The sequence below is a fragment of the Propithecus coquereli genome, unplaced genomic scaffold (assembly GCF_000956105.1).
Source record: "Propithecus coquereli isolate 6110/MARCELLA unplaced genomic scaffold, Pcoq_1.0 Scaffold9, whole genome shotgun sequence".
In the NCBI taxonomy this organism is placed as follows: Eukaryota; Metazoa; Chordata; class Mammalia; order Primates; family Indriidae; genus Propithecus; species Propithecus coquereli.
Genome location: NW_012155284.1, coordinates 6,336,732 through 6,353,607, shown reverse-complemented (window position 1 = coordinate 6,353,607; position 16,876 = coordinate 6,336,732). Strand labels below are relative to the sequence as shown.

At 44.3% G+C, this 16,876-nt stretch overlaps 1 protein-coding gene across 1 annotated transcript in view; it reads left to right on the top strand.

The window, feature by feature from the left end:
* The window catches only part of SV2C (synaptic vesicle glycoprotein 2C), a 238,607-nt gene extending 226,905 nt beyond the window's left edge, over positions 1 to 11,702 (top strand). The window contains exon 13 of the mRNA XM_012664552.1: positions 11,480 to 11,702. Within this exon, the coding sequence (XP_012520006.1) occupies positions 11,480 to 11,663 (184 nt within the window). The 3' untranslated portion in view covers positions 11,664 to 11,702. The remainder of the gene's footprint in view (positions 1 to 11,479) is intronic.
* The last annotated feature ends 5,174 nt before the right edge of the window (positions 11,703 to 16,876 follow it).

The window sequence follows — 16,876 nt, the reverse complement described above, 5'->3', positions numbered from 1 at the left end:
CACCCCAGTGGTGGTGTGAGGGCACCTTGTGAGAGTTTCGTGCGGGTGGAAGTCTAGGCTCCCCACTAGATCTTTGCTGGTGTAGCTGGTGCTTGGGCTACAATTTTTTCTGGTGTTTGGTTGGAAAAGAGAGTTTATTGTCTGGAAGTTTTCTGTCTTGCTACACTGCCCTTTTCCTGGTCCTTTGGTTGGAGAGAGCAGGCTTGAGTGGGGATTTTTCTTTGCCTGTGGCTGTTGGCATTTCCAGGTTGCCAGCTGCTTCAATTCCAGGTCTGAGATCTATGAGGCAAAAAAGCCAACACAGGGCACTCACCATCCCCAAGCTCTCTAGCAGCTGTGATTTTTTTCTCTATCTTTCCGAGTCTTTTCATGTTTATTTCATATATAATGTCCATGATTTTTAGTTGTACTTAGCAGGAAGAATAAGAAAAGTACGTCTACTACATCTCAATGTGAATTTTTTTTTTTTTTTTGGAGGCAGTCTCACTCTGTTGCCCGGGCTAGAGTGCTGTGGCGTCAGCCTAGCTCACAGCAACCTCAGATTCCTGGGCTCAAGCCATCCTTCTGCCTCAGCCTCCTGAGTAGCTGGGACTACAGGCATGTGCCACCATGCCCGGCTAATTTTGTCTATATATTTTTAATTGTCCAGCTAATTTCTTTGTATTTTTAGTAGAGACGGGGTCTTGCTCTTGCTCAGGCTGGTCTCGAACTCCTGAGCTCAAACAATCCACCCGCCTCGGCCTCCCAGAGTGCTAGGATTACAGGCGTGAGCCACCATACCCGGCCCCTGAATTTTAATATTGTTTATTTATTTATTCAACAGGTTTTTTTTTTTAATGCCTGTGATACAACCATAAGTAAGACATTTGTGGTCATTATTCTCATAAGGACAAGTAAACATCAGTTACAATATAGTATGGTCAAGGTCATTATGTGAGAAACACATGTTGCTCTGAGGGCCTCAGAGCATCAAAGGTTTCTTGGAACAAGTAATATCTAAGCTGAGACCTGAAGAATCTATGCCTAGGACAGTAGGCCAGTAATAGCTTGCAGTTGGTCTTCAGCCTTCACTGACCAACTCTTGCCCAGGGCCAGAAGTGGCCTCAGATAGAGGCAAGATGTCAGAACTAACTGCAGTGGAAGTTGTGGAAGAGGAAGGTGCCTCTCTGTTCACACTCTCACCCCAGCTAACCACCTCCATCCTGATCCTAAACCTTCCCAACTCTGTAGGAACAGCTTGGGAGTCTTACCACAGCCCAATTCCCAATGCCCACAGCGTCTGCCGCAATGATTGAGACGCAGTGGTCCATGCAGTACGGACTCTTAGTTCTTAGGCATTCCTTAGGAGCAAGTAATATTTGTAGTTCTGTAGGGATCTGTGGGGTGAAGTGGGAAGATGGAAAAAATAAATGGTTGCAGTCGAGTATTTGTCCCTGTTGGTGAAGCTGGGAAGACAGGGTTACATATGAGGAAAGAACTGGAGAATGGGGCAAAATGATAGACCTTTGAAGTCTGGGGCAGTATTGAATACACAAGTCAATGTATGGTATTTTGACAATTTCTGTATCAGCCCCCTCCTGTGTCAAAAATAAGCGGGGAGCCTGTTATGTGGAATGTAGATCATGGGCAACTGACATATCATGAGATTCTTCTGATAGATGGGAAACATGGATGCAGCATGAGCCAGAGATGGAAGGGATTTTCCAGCTTGCTAATTCCGAAAGGGAACCCTACCGGTCCAACACCTTGGTCCAGGGGACCTTCCTCTCCCCTCATTTCTCCACCCCCAGGCCCTGCCACTACCAAAATTGCCTTTAACCTTCCACTTGTGAGCAGGACTGGGACACTCCAACAGAAGATACGTTCCCTTTGTTGAGGGTCCCACCCCACCCCCATACCCTAACCGGGAAAAATAAAGCTGTTTTCCCTCATCTCTTGAAATCTTCAAAGAGAAAATGATAAATAATGATCGGTTAGACTGAACTTTCCCATCCTTCACCTCCCCTATTTTTCTCCCCGTCTTTGTCAGGCTTGTAAAGCTCCCGAGAGTGATAAGCGCTGCCCACATACGGTGGCTCATCTCGGTTCATGCCAGCTCATTCCCGCTCGGCCGATTCAGCTTTCGTCCTGCGTGTTCTTCCGCGTCCAGGCGGCGACTTTCTGCTGCCACCGTGTGGCCGTGGCGGAGTCCCGCCGCTCACACTTCCTGCGTGCTTTCGGCCCAGTGGCCGCTTTCAGTCCCCTCGGAGGAGCTCGGGGCGCGGAGCCCCACACCTTGGAAGTGATGCAAGCCAGGCTCCAACCCCGCACGGACTCCCGCAGGCCTGCCTCACGGGGGTTCTTTGGCAGCACGTTCTGCCTTTCTCTGCCCTCTGGTCTCTGTCTTCCTTCCCCCTTACGCATGCACAGTTTGAGACATGACCTCAGAAAGGATTTGAGAGTAAAACCCTGATTGTTCACACTTGCTATTGCCTGCGAGTCCCGGGCAGCTGCTGCTGTCGCCCAGCACTGTGGGATTGGTCTCTCCCTCGATGAGCTAAAACCAAAACATCTGCCCGGAATTAACCAACCTAAGCCCCTCCCCTCAGGGCTGTTCTTGTTTAGACAGAGTTCTCTCATTTCCTCCCCATACTCAATCCTGAAAGTCTAATCCTGGTCTCTTAGTGACCAGCTGCGTGACCTCAGGGAGCCCACTCAGCAGAACTGGGCCTCAGTAGTTTGAGATATAAAATGAGAAGATTGAAATAAATAGTATCTCAGGGACTTTCTAGCTCTAGAATTCTCTTCACCATCATCATCTGCTATTCCATAATGGTACAGCATTTTTTTCTTGAATACATTCTACATCTGTGGTCATAAAGATCTCACTTATTTTTGAAGACGTTGATATGAAGGAATCTTTTAACTATCCTGTGTAAATAACCCATGTAATACACTCCATCCATGACCCTATACTCTGCTTTATTTTTTACGTGCCTTATCATTATATTAGGTAGGTTTATATTTTAGGTATATATGTTTATATTACATGTTTATATTTATTATATATTTATATCTTATTTTCTTTATATACATTATCATTATATATGTTATACTTTGGCCATTCAGCAAATGTCAGATTCCTTTTGTCTCTGGCAGAAGTGGAGGGTGAGGGGATGGGGAACATATACTTCCTTGGCCCACAACCACAGCAGGTGGTATATTACAATGGCAGCAAATCCTGCCACACGTGAAAACAGGCACAAAAACAGTCATAAAGTCTTTTGTTGAGCTCCAGGGAAGTCCATCTCTCTGCCCTTGGGTACTAAGTGAGTCCTTGCATGAAAGATCTGTACATATATCAATAAATGCATATAGAAACATATATAACATAAACACCTATACATAAAACATGTGGATATGGTCATATATAGACAGCAGGACCACCAGATTTGTGGGCCAGTCGGGCAACAGAGTCCTTCAAGTGCAGGTGCAGGACAAGTGGGCTGTAGAATCTGGAGTCTAGACCAAGGGTACCATTTCACCAATCTGAGGTTGCTGGGCTTGGAGGATGCTTGTATGTCCGTTGTGCTAAGGGCAGAGCATTCTTTCCAGTCAAGTGCATATCCTGAACAGCACTCATGTCACCAATAAAAAATCATCTCAATGGTCATTAACAAACCTTCTTATGCAGATTTCTAAAATGCTATTTAAAATGCTAAGTAACCATCTCTGGCCTGTTGATTCCTAATTAAGGTGTTTTAAATGCTATGGGTATACATTAGAGACAATTTCTTTGTCATATTGTTTATACTGAAGTACTTTTAAAGCAAATTACCACCCAGACCCTATGATGATAGGACATTAGGTTGTAGGTTTGTTTATTCTCTGTCACCTACTTGAATGGGAGCTCCTTGGGGGCAGGATTTTGTCTTCCTTATTTACTGCTATAACACCAGGTAAATGAATGAATAAATGAAATACACTTTTTAAAATTGAGGCCAGGTGCAATGGCTCAAACTCGTAATCCCAGCACTTTGGGAGGCCGAGGTGGGAGGATAGCTTGAGTCCAGGAGCTTGAGACCAGCCTGGGCAACATAGTTAGACCACATCTCTACAAAAAATTTAAAAATTAGCTGGGCATGGTGGTACATGCCTGTAGTCCTAACTACACAGGAGGCTGAGCCAGGAGGGCAGCTTAAGTCTAGGAGTTTGAGGTTACAGTGAGCTATGATGATGCCATTATACTCTAGCCCAGGTGGCAGAGCAAGACCCTGTCTCAAAAAGAAACAAAAATAAAAATATATTAAAAAATAAAATTCAGTTGGCTATGGACTGTAGTTTTCCTCCCTGAGTGGGTTCTCTTGGGAGCAGCATCTGGGCCAGTGTGAGGGGAGCACAGGCCCGCGGTCCTCTCTCTGCTGCCCTTCTGTGTCCTCTCCACGTCTGCTGTCACAGCCCAACCTCCCGACCCTGCAGCTGTCAGCTCCCCCTTCCTCACACGCATTGCCTGTCAGAGACCCACCTCCTCTTCTCCCTCTACTCCATCAACAGAGTGGAGGAAAGAGCACGGATACAGGAGTGGGGAGACTGCCATTCACATGCAGGCACTGCCAGAAGATAGCTGGGTAACTTGGAAAAGCCCCTCACCTTTCTGGGCCTTGGTTTTCTCATCTGTGAAATGGAGGGTGAGTCAGGCACTGTACTGGGTATTTTGGATTGTCTCATTTAACCTTGTTTGATTCTTCCTCTAACCCTGCAAGAGTAGGTGTACTTACCGCTACAGGCACAGTGATAGGAAGTAACTTGCCCTGGATCTCTTAGCCTCAAACCCAGATGTCTGACTCTGCAGGGCTGCTCCCAGCACAGCTATACCTACCTTCTTCCCAGTAGGTCTGGAAATCCATTTTTAAGAAGCTCATGTTCATGAACCTTGGCCTTAGATGAACTCCAAGTTGCCTCCTGGTGCTCAGTCATTCTATCACTATTTCCCCTGGCCAGGCCCTCATTCCCTAGCAAGGTTTATCAGATAAGTGATAAGACACAAAGGTTCCCATTATTACCTGTCCGTGAATATTTGATTTCAACAGGAACAAGCAATAGGAAGCCCCTTAGTTGGGGGGGTGGGAGAGGGAGCTAGAGGGCTCCTAGGGGCGCAGGGATTCTTCTTAGCCCGCACCTCATAGGTGAGTCCTTCTGCACTGGGTGCGAGTACGGACGGCACTGTGTGCAGAGGTGCAGGAGGCCATCTTGCCCTCATGAAGGAGCATACATGCACACACCCACTCCCCACTTGGGTAAGACAAATTTTCTATCTTTGGAGATCAGAAATCAATTGGACTTAGTGTTTTCTGACATAAGAATATGAAATTAGCCTTTTTTCCTCTGGGGAAAGACAAAACAAAACAAGATGATAGATATCATTCAACAAACATGACCCAACCAATCTCCATTAAAATGTCCATTACAAAAATCCACTTCCAACATATTTGGAAGATCTCAGGAAACTCGTTAGTTCAGCTTTTCACGTAACAAGTGTCACAGGCATCCCTGTGCCAGTCCTGAGAAGGGGTTGTGCTGAGTGACTACAGGCACTGCCCAGCCCCACCCTCCAGATGTGGCCGGGACCTAAACAAGGCTAATTAATCCCAGAGAAGGAACTGCCCAAGATTGGGATAAGCCAGCCCTTAGGAGGGGAGTGAGGAGAGTGGCATGGAGGGAAGTCAAGTCAAGGCAACTGAGTAAGAGGTGGAAGAGAAGGGAATGATTCACATTGGGTGAAAAACTGCCTCTGCTGAAAATGAAGTAAGCCATGAGCTGTGAAAAGCAGAGTGAACAACAGAGCTAACGAGCAGGAGCAGGAAGGGAGAAGGGGGGAGCCTTTGGGCTGGATCCCTCTCTCCTCTCTTGGGTGCAGCACACCTTGCCGCCCTTGGCCTCCCCTGCACCACGTCGTAAACATTTTCCTGTGGCTGGTATTCCCTAAGGAACACATCCAGGATAAGGAGGTCACATATGTGAAGTGTTAATTGCAGTATCATTTATGTTACCCCAAATTCGGAAACCTGCTAATTAGCCAATGGTTTAGGTCCAGAAATAATGATTACATGCTACGTAAGTCATTTCATTTCAAACAAAATGTAAACAACATGGAACAAACAATACGAATGAAAAAAAGCAGAAAGTGAAATTTTCTAACTCCTCTGATTTATTATGATTTACATGATTGGAAGTACACTAAAGGGAATTTAGAAATGAAAACCACTTGTTGGAGGGGTGGAAAGGATGTTTTATTTTTGTAATTTCCTTTAGTATATGACAGTAAACTCCATTCAAAAATGAAGACATCCCTGGGGACATAAGAGGGTTCTCAGCCCTGGATACACCTTTGTATCACACAGAGCTTCTAAAAGGTACTAATACCCGGGCCCCCAGGAGAGCAATAGAGTCAGAATCTGTGTCGGGGGGGGCAGGGGGGTATTGGTATTGACAGATACCTCCGGTTTAAGCGCTCCCCAAGGTGATTCTAATGCACTCAGGCTTGAGCAACACTAGGTGAGGGCATGGACCTTCAGATTGCTATCCTAACCCTAGGTCGAGAGCACCTAGGCTTGAGGAAATAGGAGACTTGTTTAGGGGCTGCAGGGAGGTAAGCCATTGGCCCTCATGAAGCCTTTAGAGGCCTCAGGCAGACCTGAGTGGGTGCCATGAGACAAGTTAGGGAGATGCGACAGTATTATGAGAGCCAGAGAATGTCCCTATCCACATGCCATCCTTCACCTGGCAAGCTCCTACTATTCCTTCCAGACAATCCTATTGTCATCCACCCACTGCAAGAAGCCTTCCCTCAACTGTACCCACCCCAGCCTGAGATCACTTCCTATCCTCTGGCCCCCGTAATGCTCCGTAGTATCTTCATCATTGCACTTAGCACGTGTGTTATCATGATATTTTCTCATCCATCATCTTATTAATTTTAGAGTCCCTGGAGCCAGTGCAATGCTTGACACATCACAGATACTTTATGAATGATTATTAAATGAGGAAATGCATAGGAGAATGTAAATTAGGAATGTATTAAGGACAAATCTGCTCATTAGACAAATATTCAAAGCGTTTCTAGTATTTTATAGTCTGATAGCCCAGATGGATTCAGGGTTAAAATAGCTCTTCTAGGTTAACCTGGAAACCTAGCCATTATTTGTAATATTGTTTCTGTGAGATAAATGAAATTCATTCTGTGTTTCAAATAACCAACCTCCAGATAAATCTTTAGGTCACAGTGTATTCCTGATTTAAGGACTGCCTGTATGTTCCAAATGCCCCATGCTGAGTCCTGAGTATTCTGGCGTACAGTGGTGTGATCATAAGTCACTGCAGCCTGGAACTCCTGGGCTCAAGTGATCCTCCCACCTCAGCCTCCTGAGTAGCTGGGACTACAGGCACGTGCCACCACACCCAGCTAATTTTATTTTTTGTAGAGACGGGGTCTCACTATGTTGCCCAGACTAGTCTCAAATTTCTAGCCTCAAGTGATCCTCCCACCTTGGCCTCCCAAAGTGCTGGGATTATAGGCATGAGCCACCATGCCCTGCTCTTAGTATTCCTTTTATAACTTCTCCCAGTGATTTGACTGGGTTGTCCAGAAAAAGTTTCTTTCCAAAAGTTTAAACAAAGAGAATGCTCACATTTTACCCATTCCCCCCCCTTTTACCCTTTAACATGTAAATTCTACAAGCTGAGTTTGGATCCATATGATTTCAGGCCTTTTCAAAATATAGTATTTAATTTTTTTTTTTTTTTTTTTGAGATTGGGTCTTGCTCTGTTGCCCAAGCTGTAGTGCAGTGGCATGGATTAAAATCCTGGATTCAAGTGATCCTCCTGCCTCAGCCTCCCAATTAGCTGGGACCACAGGTGTGCACCACCACACCTGGCTAATTTTTCTATTTTTTATAGAGACAAGGTCTCGCTATGTTGTTCAGGCTGGTCTCGAACTCCTAGCCTCAAGCAATCTTCCCACCTTGGCCATCCAAAGTGCTAGGATTACAGCCAGGAACCACTGCACCCAACCTACAAATATTTGAAGGAAAATTTTACTTATCCAGGGAAAGGGCAGTCATGTTTTCTTGAATGCCAACACTAACCTAAGGAGGCTGTGTGCTTTGCACCCACACCAGATTTTCATCTGATGACCTGCCTTTGCTTCATAAATGAAACGGAGATTCCTAAGAAATAAGGATTTGATCGTCTTTTTTAAATGCCTCAGATACCAGATGCTCCTAATGCATCTGTCTTCAGTGTACCCAGAAATCTCAGGAAGTCATCCATTCCTCGGTTTTAGTTTCAGTGATATAAGGAGATAGCTGCCTGCATTTTATACCCCATTCCGAGTTATACCAGAGATTCATGGCTTGGGAAATGTGGTTATTTTAACCGAGATGTAAATCCTACCTGTGTTATTCCACAGTTTCAGTGTTGAGAGATTCTTCATGATGGAGGAATGTTTTCCTTTCTCTTATCAGCAACATACACACTGGCCATTTTCCCCAGAAGGATACAGCTTAACTTATTACCCTGAGATGTATTTGGTACTTTATGACTCTAGAAACTAAAGTGTAGTTTAAAAAAAGTGAAAAGAGCCAGGTGCAATAACTTATATCTTTAGTCCCAGCCACTTGGACGGCTGAGGCGAGAGGATCACTTGAGGCCAGGAGTTTGAGACCCAACTGGGCAACACAGCAAGATCCCATCTGTACCAAAAAAAAAATTGTTTTAAGTGAAAGAAGTCAGTCTGAAAAAGCTACATACTGTAAGATTTCAACTATATGACATTCTGGAAAAGGCAAAACTATGGAGATAGTAAAAAGATCAGTGGTTGCCTAGGGTTGGGAGGAGAGAGGAAAAGGTGAAGCATGGAGGATTTTAGGGCAATGGAACTATTGTGCTGAGTGATACTGTAAGGGTGGATACATGTCAATACACATTTGTCAAAGCCCACAGAATGTCCAATACCAAACGTGAGCCCTAATGTAAACTGTGAATTTTAGTTAATGATAATGTATCAATATTGGCTCATCAATTGTAACAAGAGTACCAAACTAATGGGAGAAATAGGTGAAATATTAATAGGTGAAATATTAATAGGTGAAACTAATGGTATAAGCATAAACTCCATATTTTTCATTCAATTTTTTCTTGTAAATCTAAAGCTGCTCAAAAAAGTCTTTTCATTAAAAAAAAAACTCAAAAGGACAGTTCAGCCTCATAGCATCATCTTGGAGGTGGGAGAGATGGCGAGGCTGTCATTCTGCTTAAGTCTTCTTTGGTACCCAACACGTAGCCTCAAGCAATTTAATTTGAAAGTATTCATCAGTATATTAAATCTCCTTATCTTTTTAGTGGTTGTCACTATTCGTAGTTTCTTTCTTTAAAAAAGAACACAAAATTAGCTCATTATCTTCTTAAGAAGTTCCTCTTTCTTTCAGAGATTCCATTATACTCCTTCCACATTCCAGTGAGCAACTTTGCCACTCTTCAGAGCCTACTTACTCTACTTTCTAGGTGTCTTAGCCAAAAAGAAAATCCGTGCTTTCTGCCCTTTATTAGGTGTGTTCTAATCAGCAAAAACATTGGCTGTGCAAACTCACGGACTGGGCTTATGCAGCTCAGGCAGGAGTGCTTATTCCTTTTCTATGAAGTGGGAAGGGGGATGGTTGGATAATAACCAAAATAAACGTCTTAGGTTATAAGGAGTGCACACATTGTAGAAAATATTAGGAATAGTACAGGTAGTGAGGAGTGGTTGTTATGACTTGCCAAGGAAAACCTCACACTTACAAATTTACAAATCAATTCCAAGAAAGATATGTGCATTTTGCAGCATGTAAGATGCATTTCCCACCGGGGGATTAAAAAAAAGGTATCTAGAAATAGAACTGCATTTCCATGTGCCTCTAATATGCCCCGATGCCAACTGACAACCACAAAATGGTGAACTGGCATAAAGTCAGAAGGAAATTCATATTCTCTCATGTCAGTGATATATGTAGTTTCCTGCCTAGAAGTTTCCACCTAGAAGACCACAGTAAAATCACTTGATACTTGTATATTAAAAATAGTAAAATTTTTCTTTTTCAAAGAATGTCTTAAGAAACGGGGTATGTCTTCCTTATATGCCCACACATCTTAAATGCCAGCATGTAGAGTGAACAAGGTCTTCTCTAGGCCTACAATCTGATTCTCTTCTCTAATATTTTCTTGGACTTGCTTTCCCACAGAGAACTCTGAGGAGATAAGAAATGTTACACTAGTTCATTGGTGGGCTGCCTGGCTCAGTATTCAGTTTCCGCCTGCTACCAAAAACATCTTGCCAGAGATCATGGTATTTTACCCCTGGGGTACCTGAAAGATGAGGGATACAATGCCATTATCCCTTATTTTCTCTGAAAATCCCATGGGCTTTCATTATTTAAAAACTAGTACAATAATTAAGTTAGTAAAAGGAAACAGGGAATGAGCAAAAATCAAAATATATTGTCATATATTTAGCTCTGGAAAGAAATTTAAATTTTCTTTTAAACACAGATGTTTCTGAAATCACGGGAATTTATGAAACAAAATAATAAATCATTCTTGTAAAGAGATGAGAAGCCGGCCAGGCACAGTGGCTCACACCTGTAATCCTAGCACTCTGGGAGTCCGAGGCGGGAGGATTGCTTGAGCTCAGGAGTTCAAGACCAGCCTGAGCAAGAGTGAGACCCCTGTCTCTACTAAAAATAGAAATAAAATTAGCCAGGAAACTAAAAATATGAAAGATTAACCAGGCATGGTGACATGTGCCTCCCAGCCACTCGGGAGGCTGAGGCAGAAGGATTGCTTGAGCTCAAGAGTTTGAGGTTGCTGTGAGCTAGGCTAATACCACGACTCTAGCCTGGGCAACAGAGCGAGACTCTGTCTCAAAAAAAAAAAAAAAAAGCGAGATGAGATGCTGCTCAATTTCTCTATCCCAACCTTTCCACACCTTGCCTGGGGTGACAGGTAGGGGGCCCAGCTTCTTCCACGCTGAGCAGAGGTGACCTGCGTCTCTCTAATGACCTGTGCTTCATGTCTCTTTCTTTGTGGAGAGACAGGTTTGGATAGGGTAAGATTATCGTTTTGATTTAAGAGACCCTTTCTTCCAATACCATTGGGCCAAGAGAGAAGAGATTTTTCTTACTCCCTGAGATTTTCTTTCTCTTTCTGTCCACAATACATTGGAATTTATGGGCAGAATAAGAGCCAATAGAGGTGGTAAGAAAGTCAACAAGGGAAGGGCCAATGCCAATAGCTGGGGTTCTCTATCACTAGATTCGCTAACAAGCATTGAATTATTTGCTCCAATGAGATATAACACAAGCTACTTGAAGATCATTGACAATCAACTCTAAAGGACATTTTTGTCTAAAGTTGGAATCATGGAAGTCATTTTCTCAGCCTTGTCCATATCTCTTTCCTTTGCAGGGCAACAGGCTTCGGCTTCTTGAACGCACTGTGCAAAGCAGCAGCCGTCCTGGGCAACTTAATATTTGGCTCTCTGGTTGGCATCACCAAAGCAATCCCCATCCTGCTGGCTTCTACCGTGCTCGTGTGTGGAGGACTCGTGGGGCTGCGCCTGCCTGACACACGAACCCAGGTTCTGATGTAACAGGAAAAAAGCCATCCTTCCTGTGTCTCCTCCTCCTGCTGTGGGTCAGTTCTCCTGACTGACTCAAGGCTTCAGAGTTTTGCTATATAGAAAGATGATGCAGTATCAGAACACAAACTCTTGCCGTGACTTAAAAATTTAGATGCATATCATCTCGCCCCCTGAATGTGATATTACACAAGTTTTATTTTCGTGCATTGTTCTCTTTTCTAGCTATGATGCTACTGCCTCCCCTGAGTCAGGTGAAGCATGTCTAAAACGTCCTACTCTACCAGGCTTCCCTGGGGTTCTGTTCATTGAAGATTTAGAAGCTAAGAGGACTGGGCTGGTGTAAGAAATAGATCCTGCTCCTAATTCCACATTAACAGGAAATATAAGTTGGCATATTATTGCATTTGTGCTGAGGAGAGGGATTCTCTCTCTTTTTTTTTTTTTTTTTTAAACAGAGTGATATTTCCTGTTTACTCAGAAAAGGAGACCCAGCAAATCTTGCTGTTACAGCAGGGCCTTTCAAAGAAAACCATGTGGTACCAAACAGGACTGGGTGGGGCTCTTTCTGGCAAGACAATTAAGGTGACTTTGCTGACAAGAAAAATAAAGGCTCTGCAATTAGTAAAAGCCTGAATGAGCTGCACAAAAGCAAGATTTCTGTCAGAAAGCCCAGTTAAACTTCTGAAGAATATGAGGGAAAAGGACCATAAACGGTGTCTGTGATTGTGGCAGGTGGTTCAGAATGTTTGAAAATCAGAGATCAGAGAGAGAGCTTCTGCCTCCACTTACCACCCCCTCCCCCACAGCTGCCCTTGATCTTGCCAGATAGCAGATTCAGGGAAAGAAAGCCACTTCTTAAAAACTATCTGCCTACCTGATTCTGCCTTCATCCAAACTGTCTCAAGTCTAGAGATTGCCCAGGAATATCTCACTTGTTGTAAATTGCAAATTAGGAAGAAATTCACACCTATAAGCCATTTGGAAATGCAACATGGTACTTCCTTCTGGTACCTCTTCCCATCCTGGCGCCCACCCTGCCCACCCCGCAGTTGACATTCAGCTTCCCAGCTGGCATCACCAAAGCAGGTCCTGTCCCTCCAGCTTCCCTAGAAGCAGCAGTCAGTGCACCCCGGGCTCCGCCTCTGTGTGAAATCACAGCCCACCTGCACTCCTGGGGGGCCTCTTGCAGACGAGGGCAGCATGTCCTGGTGGCTGCTTGGCTGCTCATTTTACCTCTGGAATCTGCCTGGGCTTGGAAGAAAGAGGTCAGCAGGACGTTCCCACGGGCCAGCTGTCAGCTACACGCATGACCTTCTCGCCTCTCGGGCTCCCCCTCCCCCAAGCTCGTCCTTTTACACATCTTCTTTGAAATCTGAAGCCTTCTTGCAGATTTGCAGCCAATGACCAGCAGCCAGGAATAAATCCCATATTTAAACAATATTCCTTTTTAACTCTCGCTGTGTTGTTAGGGGGTTATCCTTGTGACTTATTCTAGGCATTTCCAGCAGGGCCACAGCCCTGGAATCTCCAGGAAGGGAAAGCTTTTGTTTCCACTACTCATTACATTCAGAGACGGCCTAACTCCCGGGAGGCCCCCTCTGGCTCCCCCTCCCCTTCCTAATGATCCCTCCTAGAGCTCAGACTACGTGAAAAGCTTCTTTCATTAACCTAAGCCATTAATCGACTGCCCCTCGAAGTAATCCAGGTCTATAGCGGGGGCAGCCTGGTGTTGGGGGGCTGGCAGGAAGAGGGTGGGTTCCCTCGGGTGTGTGCTCAGGGCCAGAACATCAGGAAAACTCAAACCCAAAACTGCAAAGGTGGCAGGAAGAAGGAAAATCAATATAGGCTAGACAAGATATATTTGAAAAATACCAGCAAAGCAGGGAAACAAATAGAAATTCCTCTCATTTCTGCTTCCTGTCATATTATTTTAGAACAAAGACAGCGGTCAAACAACCCAAGAAAGCAGCCTGTATGTTATTCTTCCAGATGTACTCATTTCCCCACCTGTCTATACTTTGATTTGTCTCCTTAAACGTTTGGGGACCTGAGAAGGTCTTTTGGTTGAATGTAGCCTGTGCAGAAATAACTGTAAAAGTAAGACGTGGGCCAGGTGCGGTGGCTCACACCTGTAATCCTAGCACTCTGGGAGGCAGAGGCGGGAGGATCACTTGAGCTCAGGAGTTTGAGACCAGCCTGAGCAAGAGCGAGACCCCATCTCTACTAAAAACAGAAAAAATTAGCTGGGTGCGGTGGCACACACCTGCAGTCCCGGCTACTTGGGAGGCTGAAGCAGGAGGATCTCTTGAGCCCAGGAGTTTGAGGCAGCAGTGAACTATGATCACACCATTGCAGTCTATTTGGGGGTGACAGAGTGAGACTGTCTCAAAAAAAAAAATAAAAGTAAGATTTGTCTCTCCATCAACCCATTCAGAAGGAAAATAGAAATGTGCGTGGATGTCACCGTCTCTAGTCTTCTGTGATAGTTAACTTTGCTTACTGGGCTATCTTTACCTTTAAAAATGTCTCTAATGTAGGCTGGGCGCGGTGGCTCACGCCTGTAATCCTAGCTCTCTGGGAGGCCGAGGCGGGTGGATTGTTTGAGCTCAGGAGTTCGAGACCAGCCTGAGCAAGAGCAAGACCCCGTCTCTACTAAAAAAATAGAAAGAAATTATCTGGACAACTAAAAATATATATAGAAAAAATTAGCCGGGCATGGTGGCGCATGCCTGTAGTCCCAGCTACTCGGGAGGCTGAGGCAGGAGGATCGCTTGAGCCCAGGAGTTTGAGGTTGCTGTGAGCTAGGCTGACGCCACGGCACTCACTCTAGCCAGGGCAAGAGTGAGGCTCTGTCTCAAAAAAAAAAAAAAATGTCTCTAATGTCTGGTGTGAGTTCTACATGCATAAACTATCTCCTAAGCTGCAGAGTGCAGTTATTCAGAATTTTAACACTGGGCTGGGTCAGCACAGGATAAACCAGCAGAACCCCCATTCATGAGACCGCCACCATGTGTCCCCTTTAGAAGGACCATTCTTGGCCTTCTTGTCACCTATTCCAACCCTCCCTGGTGGCCCAAGAAGGATCTATTCTAATCTCCTGGACAGTGTGTGGTCACAAACCTTCTTGGTCACCACCTTTTCCACCTTTTGTGCACTTTTCTCTGCCTCCCTCACATCGTTCATCACCGTGATTTTCTGAGAGAGAACACGCTTAAGTTGTTTCCAAAGTATATGGTGTGGCCTGTCTGGCTTGTTCTGGATTTAGCTGGAGATTAAGATACAGCTGGTAAATTAAACAGAAACTCCCAGTTGTATCGGTGCAGCAGGCCACTGGCCCTGAACATGCAACTAACATCTCATTTCATCTACAGTAGAAGGAAAATGAAAGTTTGCACAAAAATGAAAGCCTAGGAAACAGTCCAACTTGCTCCTATAAATCTAATGCCTTTTCTAACTAAAATTTCCCCCTGGCTCTTTGGAATCAGTGCAGAATGCTCCCAAGTCCTGTTACCACTGAATCTTCTCAGTAGGAAAAAAAAAGAACACAGCTGCTCCAAATTATAAATTCTGTATGTATCACATTACAGCCCAGGTATTGAGTCTTAAGGCACCCAACTCATATTCAGTCCTGCTGCCTGAATCATCTTGTACTCAGAGTATGGACCTGAGAGACAAGATAGATGAGTCCTGGCCCAAGCTTCACCACTGAGCATCAGTGAGACGCAAGTCTGGCCTCTTGGGGAGAATGGAAGTCACTGAACATCTCTGGTTCTCAGTTTCGCGATGTATAGAGCAAAGGACGGGGACTAGTTTGCTCTCCAAGATTTTAGAGGATTGTCATGAAAATTGCCTCATCTTATTATCTGCTTTCTTGTGATGCTAAACCCATCTTTACAAGCACTGAATAGGTTTAGTTTATAAAATGGAAAATTAGGAAATAGGTAAGCATAAAAAGCGTTCGGGAAGTTGCTTGGGAAGCCCCCCTGGAACAGGCCAGAAAGTGTAGTTCCCACGTTGATTGTGCTGTCGGCTTCTCAGGATCTGAACATTATCGCTACTCAATGCCCGTGTGACGGTCATCCCCCGTCCAGGACAGGGGCCCACCCTGCCAGACAGAAGACTCTGATCACAATACTATCACAAGAGCTGTATCCTACAGCTCTCCTGTTTATTTCACTATTTTCTTGAAACATGGCCTTAAATAAACCTAGGCTTTCAGAAACAGAGGTTTTCAGTGATTTTACCTAAGTTGGCAAATTTCTGAATCTCACCAAACCAGAGGTAATGTTTACACCAAAAACTGCTTGGCTGTTTTTCAGGATATCTTAAGAGATCAGTGAGGAGGTGGGAAAAGAAATGTAGAGACAGAAGGCAGAGTCCAAAGATACCATTGATAAGGTTCCAGTGGGAAGATCAGGTTATGGTGGAGACTTTCTAAACTCTGGGATCATTTCCAAAGCATTCTGTGGGAATACTTTCTGGTTCCTTCTGCCAACCAAAATACAATATGATATTCTCCAATTTTTTTCTGTTTAAGATCAAAATGGCCTTTACCTATTTCTTTAGTAAAAGCACCTTACCTATTCATGAATTAAAAGCTCTGAAGCCAGGAATTGTCTGCATTTGACCATCATCTGGTATCATAGAAAAACAACTGGTATATTGTCGTTAAGGGGCATTTTGGCCATATATTAGGTTTTCCTTTAAACCCCATTTTGTGCCAAATTTAGTCCAGTTACCAAACCTACATAAACACCAGTCATGTAACAACAACAACAAACCTACTCAGTAGGGTACTCTGAAATGGACTATACGTTTCTTACAGTTTTTGTTTCTGCTGAGCAAAGTATGTGTTTTGAGTAAAGCTGCTCTTGTAATCTGTGTAATATAGACAAAAGAAAATTGTCAGTATCCCCTAGATATATTGTGTGTCCCTTCATTGTTTCAGGTACGGAATGACAGTTCTCCTTGTAATTCTTTTGCTCTAAATGCTGACCGTTCCCTTTGTCAACAGTCTGTCACCAACCAGTCACGGAGCCATTGCCAGAAGCTTCCTTCGGTGTTTCTCAAATAGCACCTAGATACAGTTTAGTAATCCCAGGATTTTGAGTTACGAGAATTCATGGGTCTACCTGTTGGCTATTTATATGTCTTCTTTTGAGAAATGTCTGCTCAGGATCTTGTTTAAGGGTAGCAGGGTTGGGTGGGGAGAGAGCTGGGCA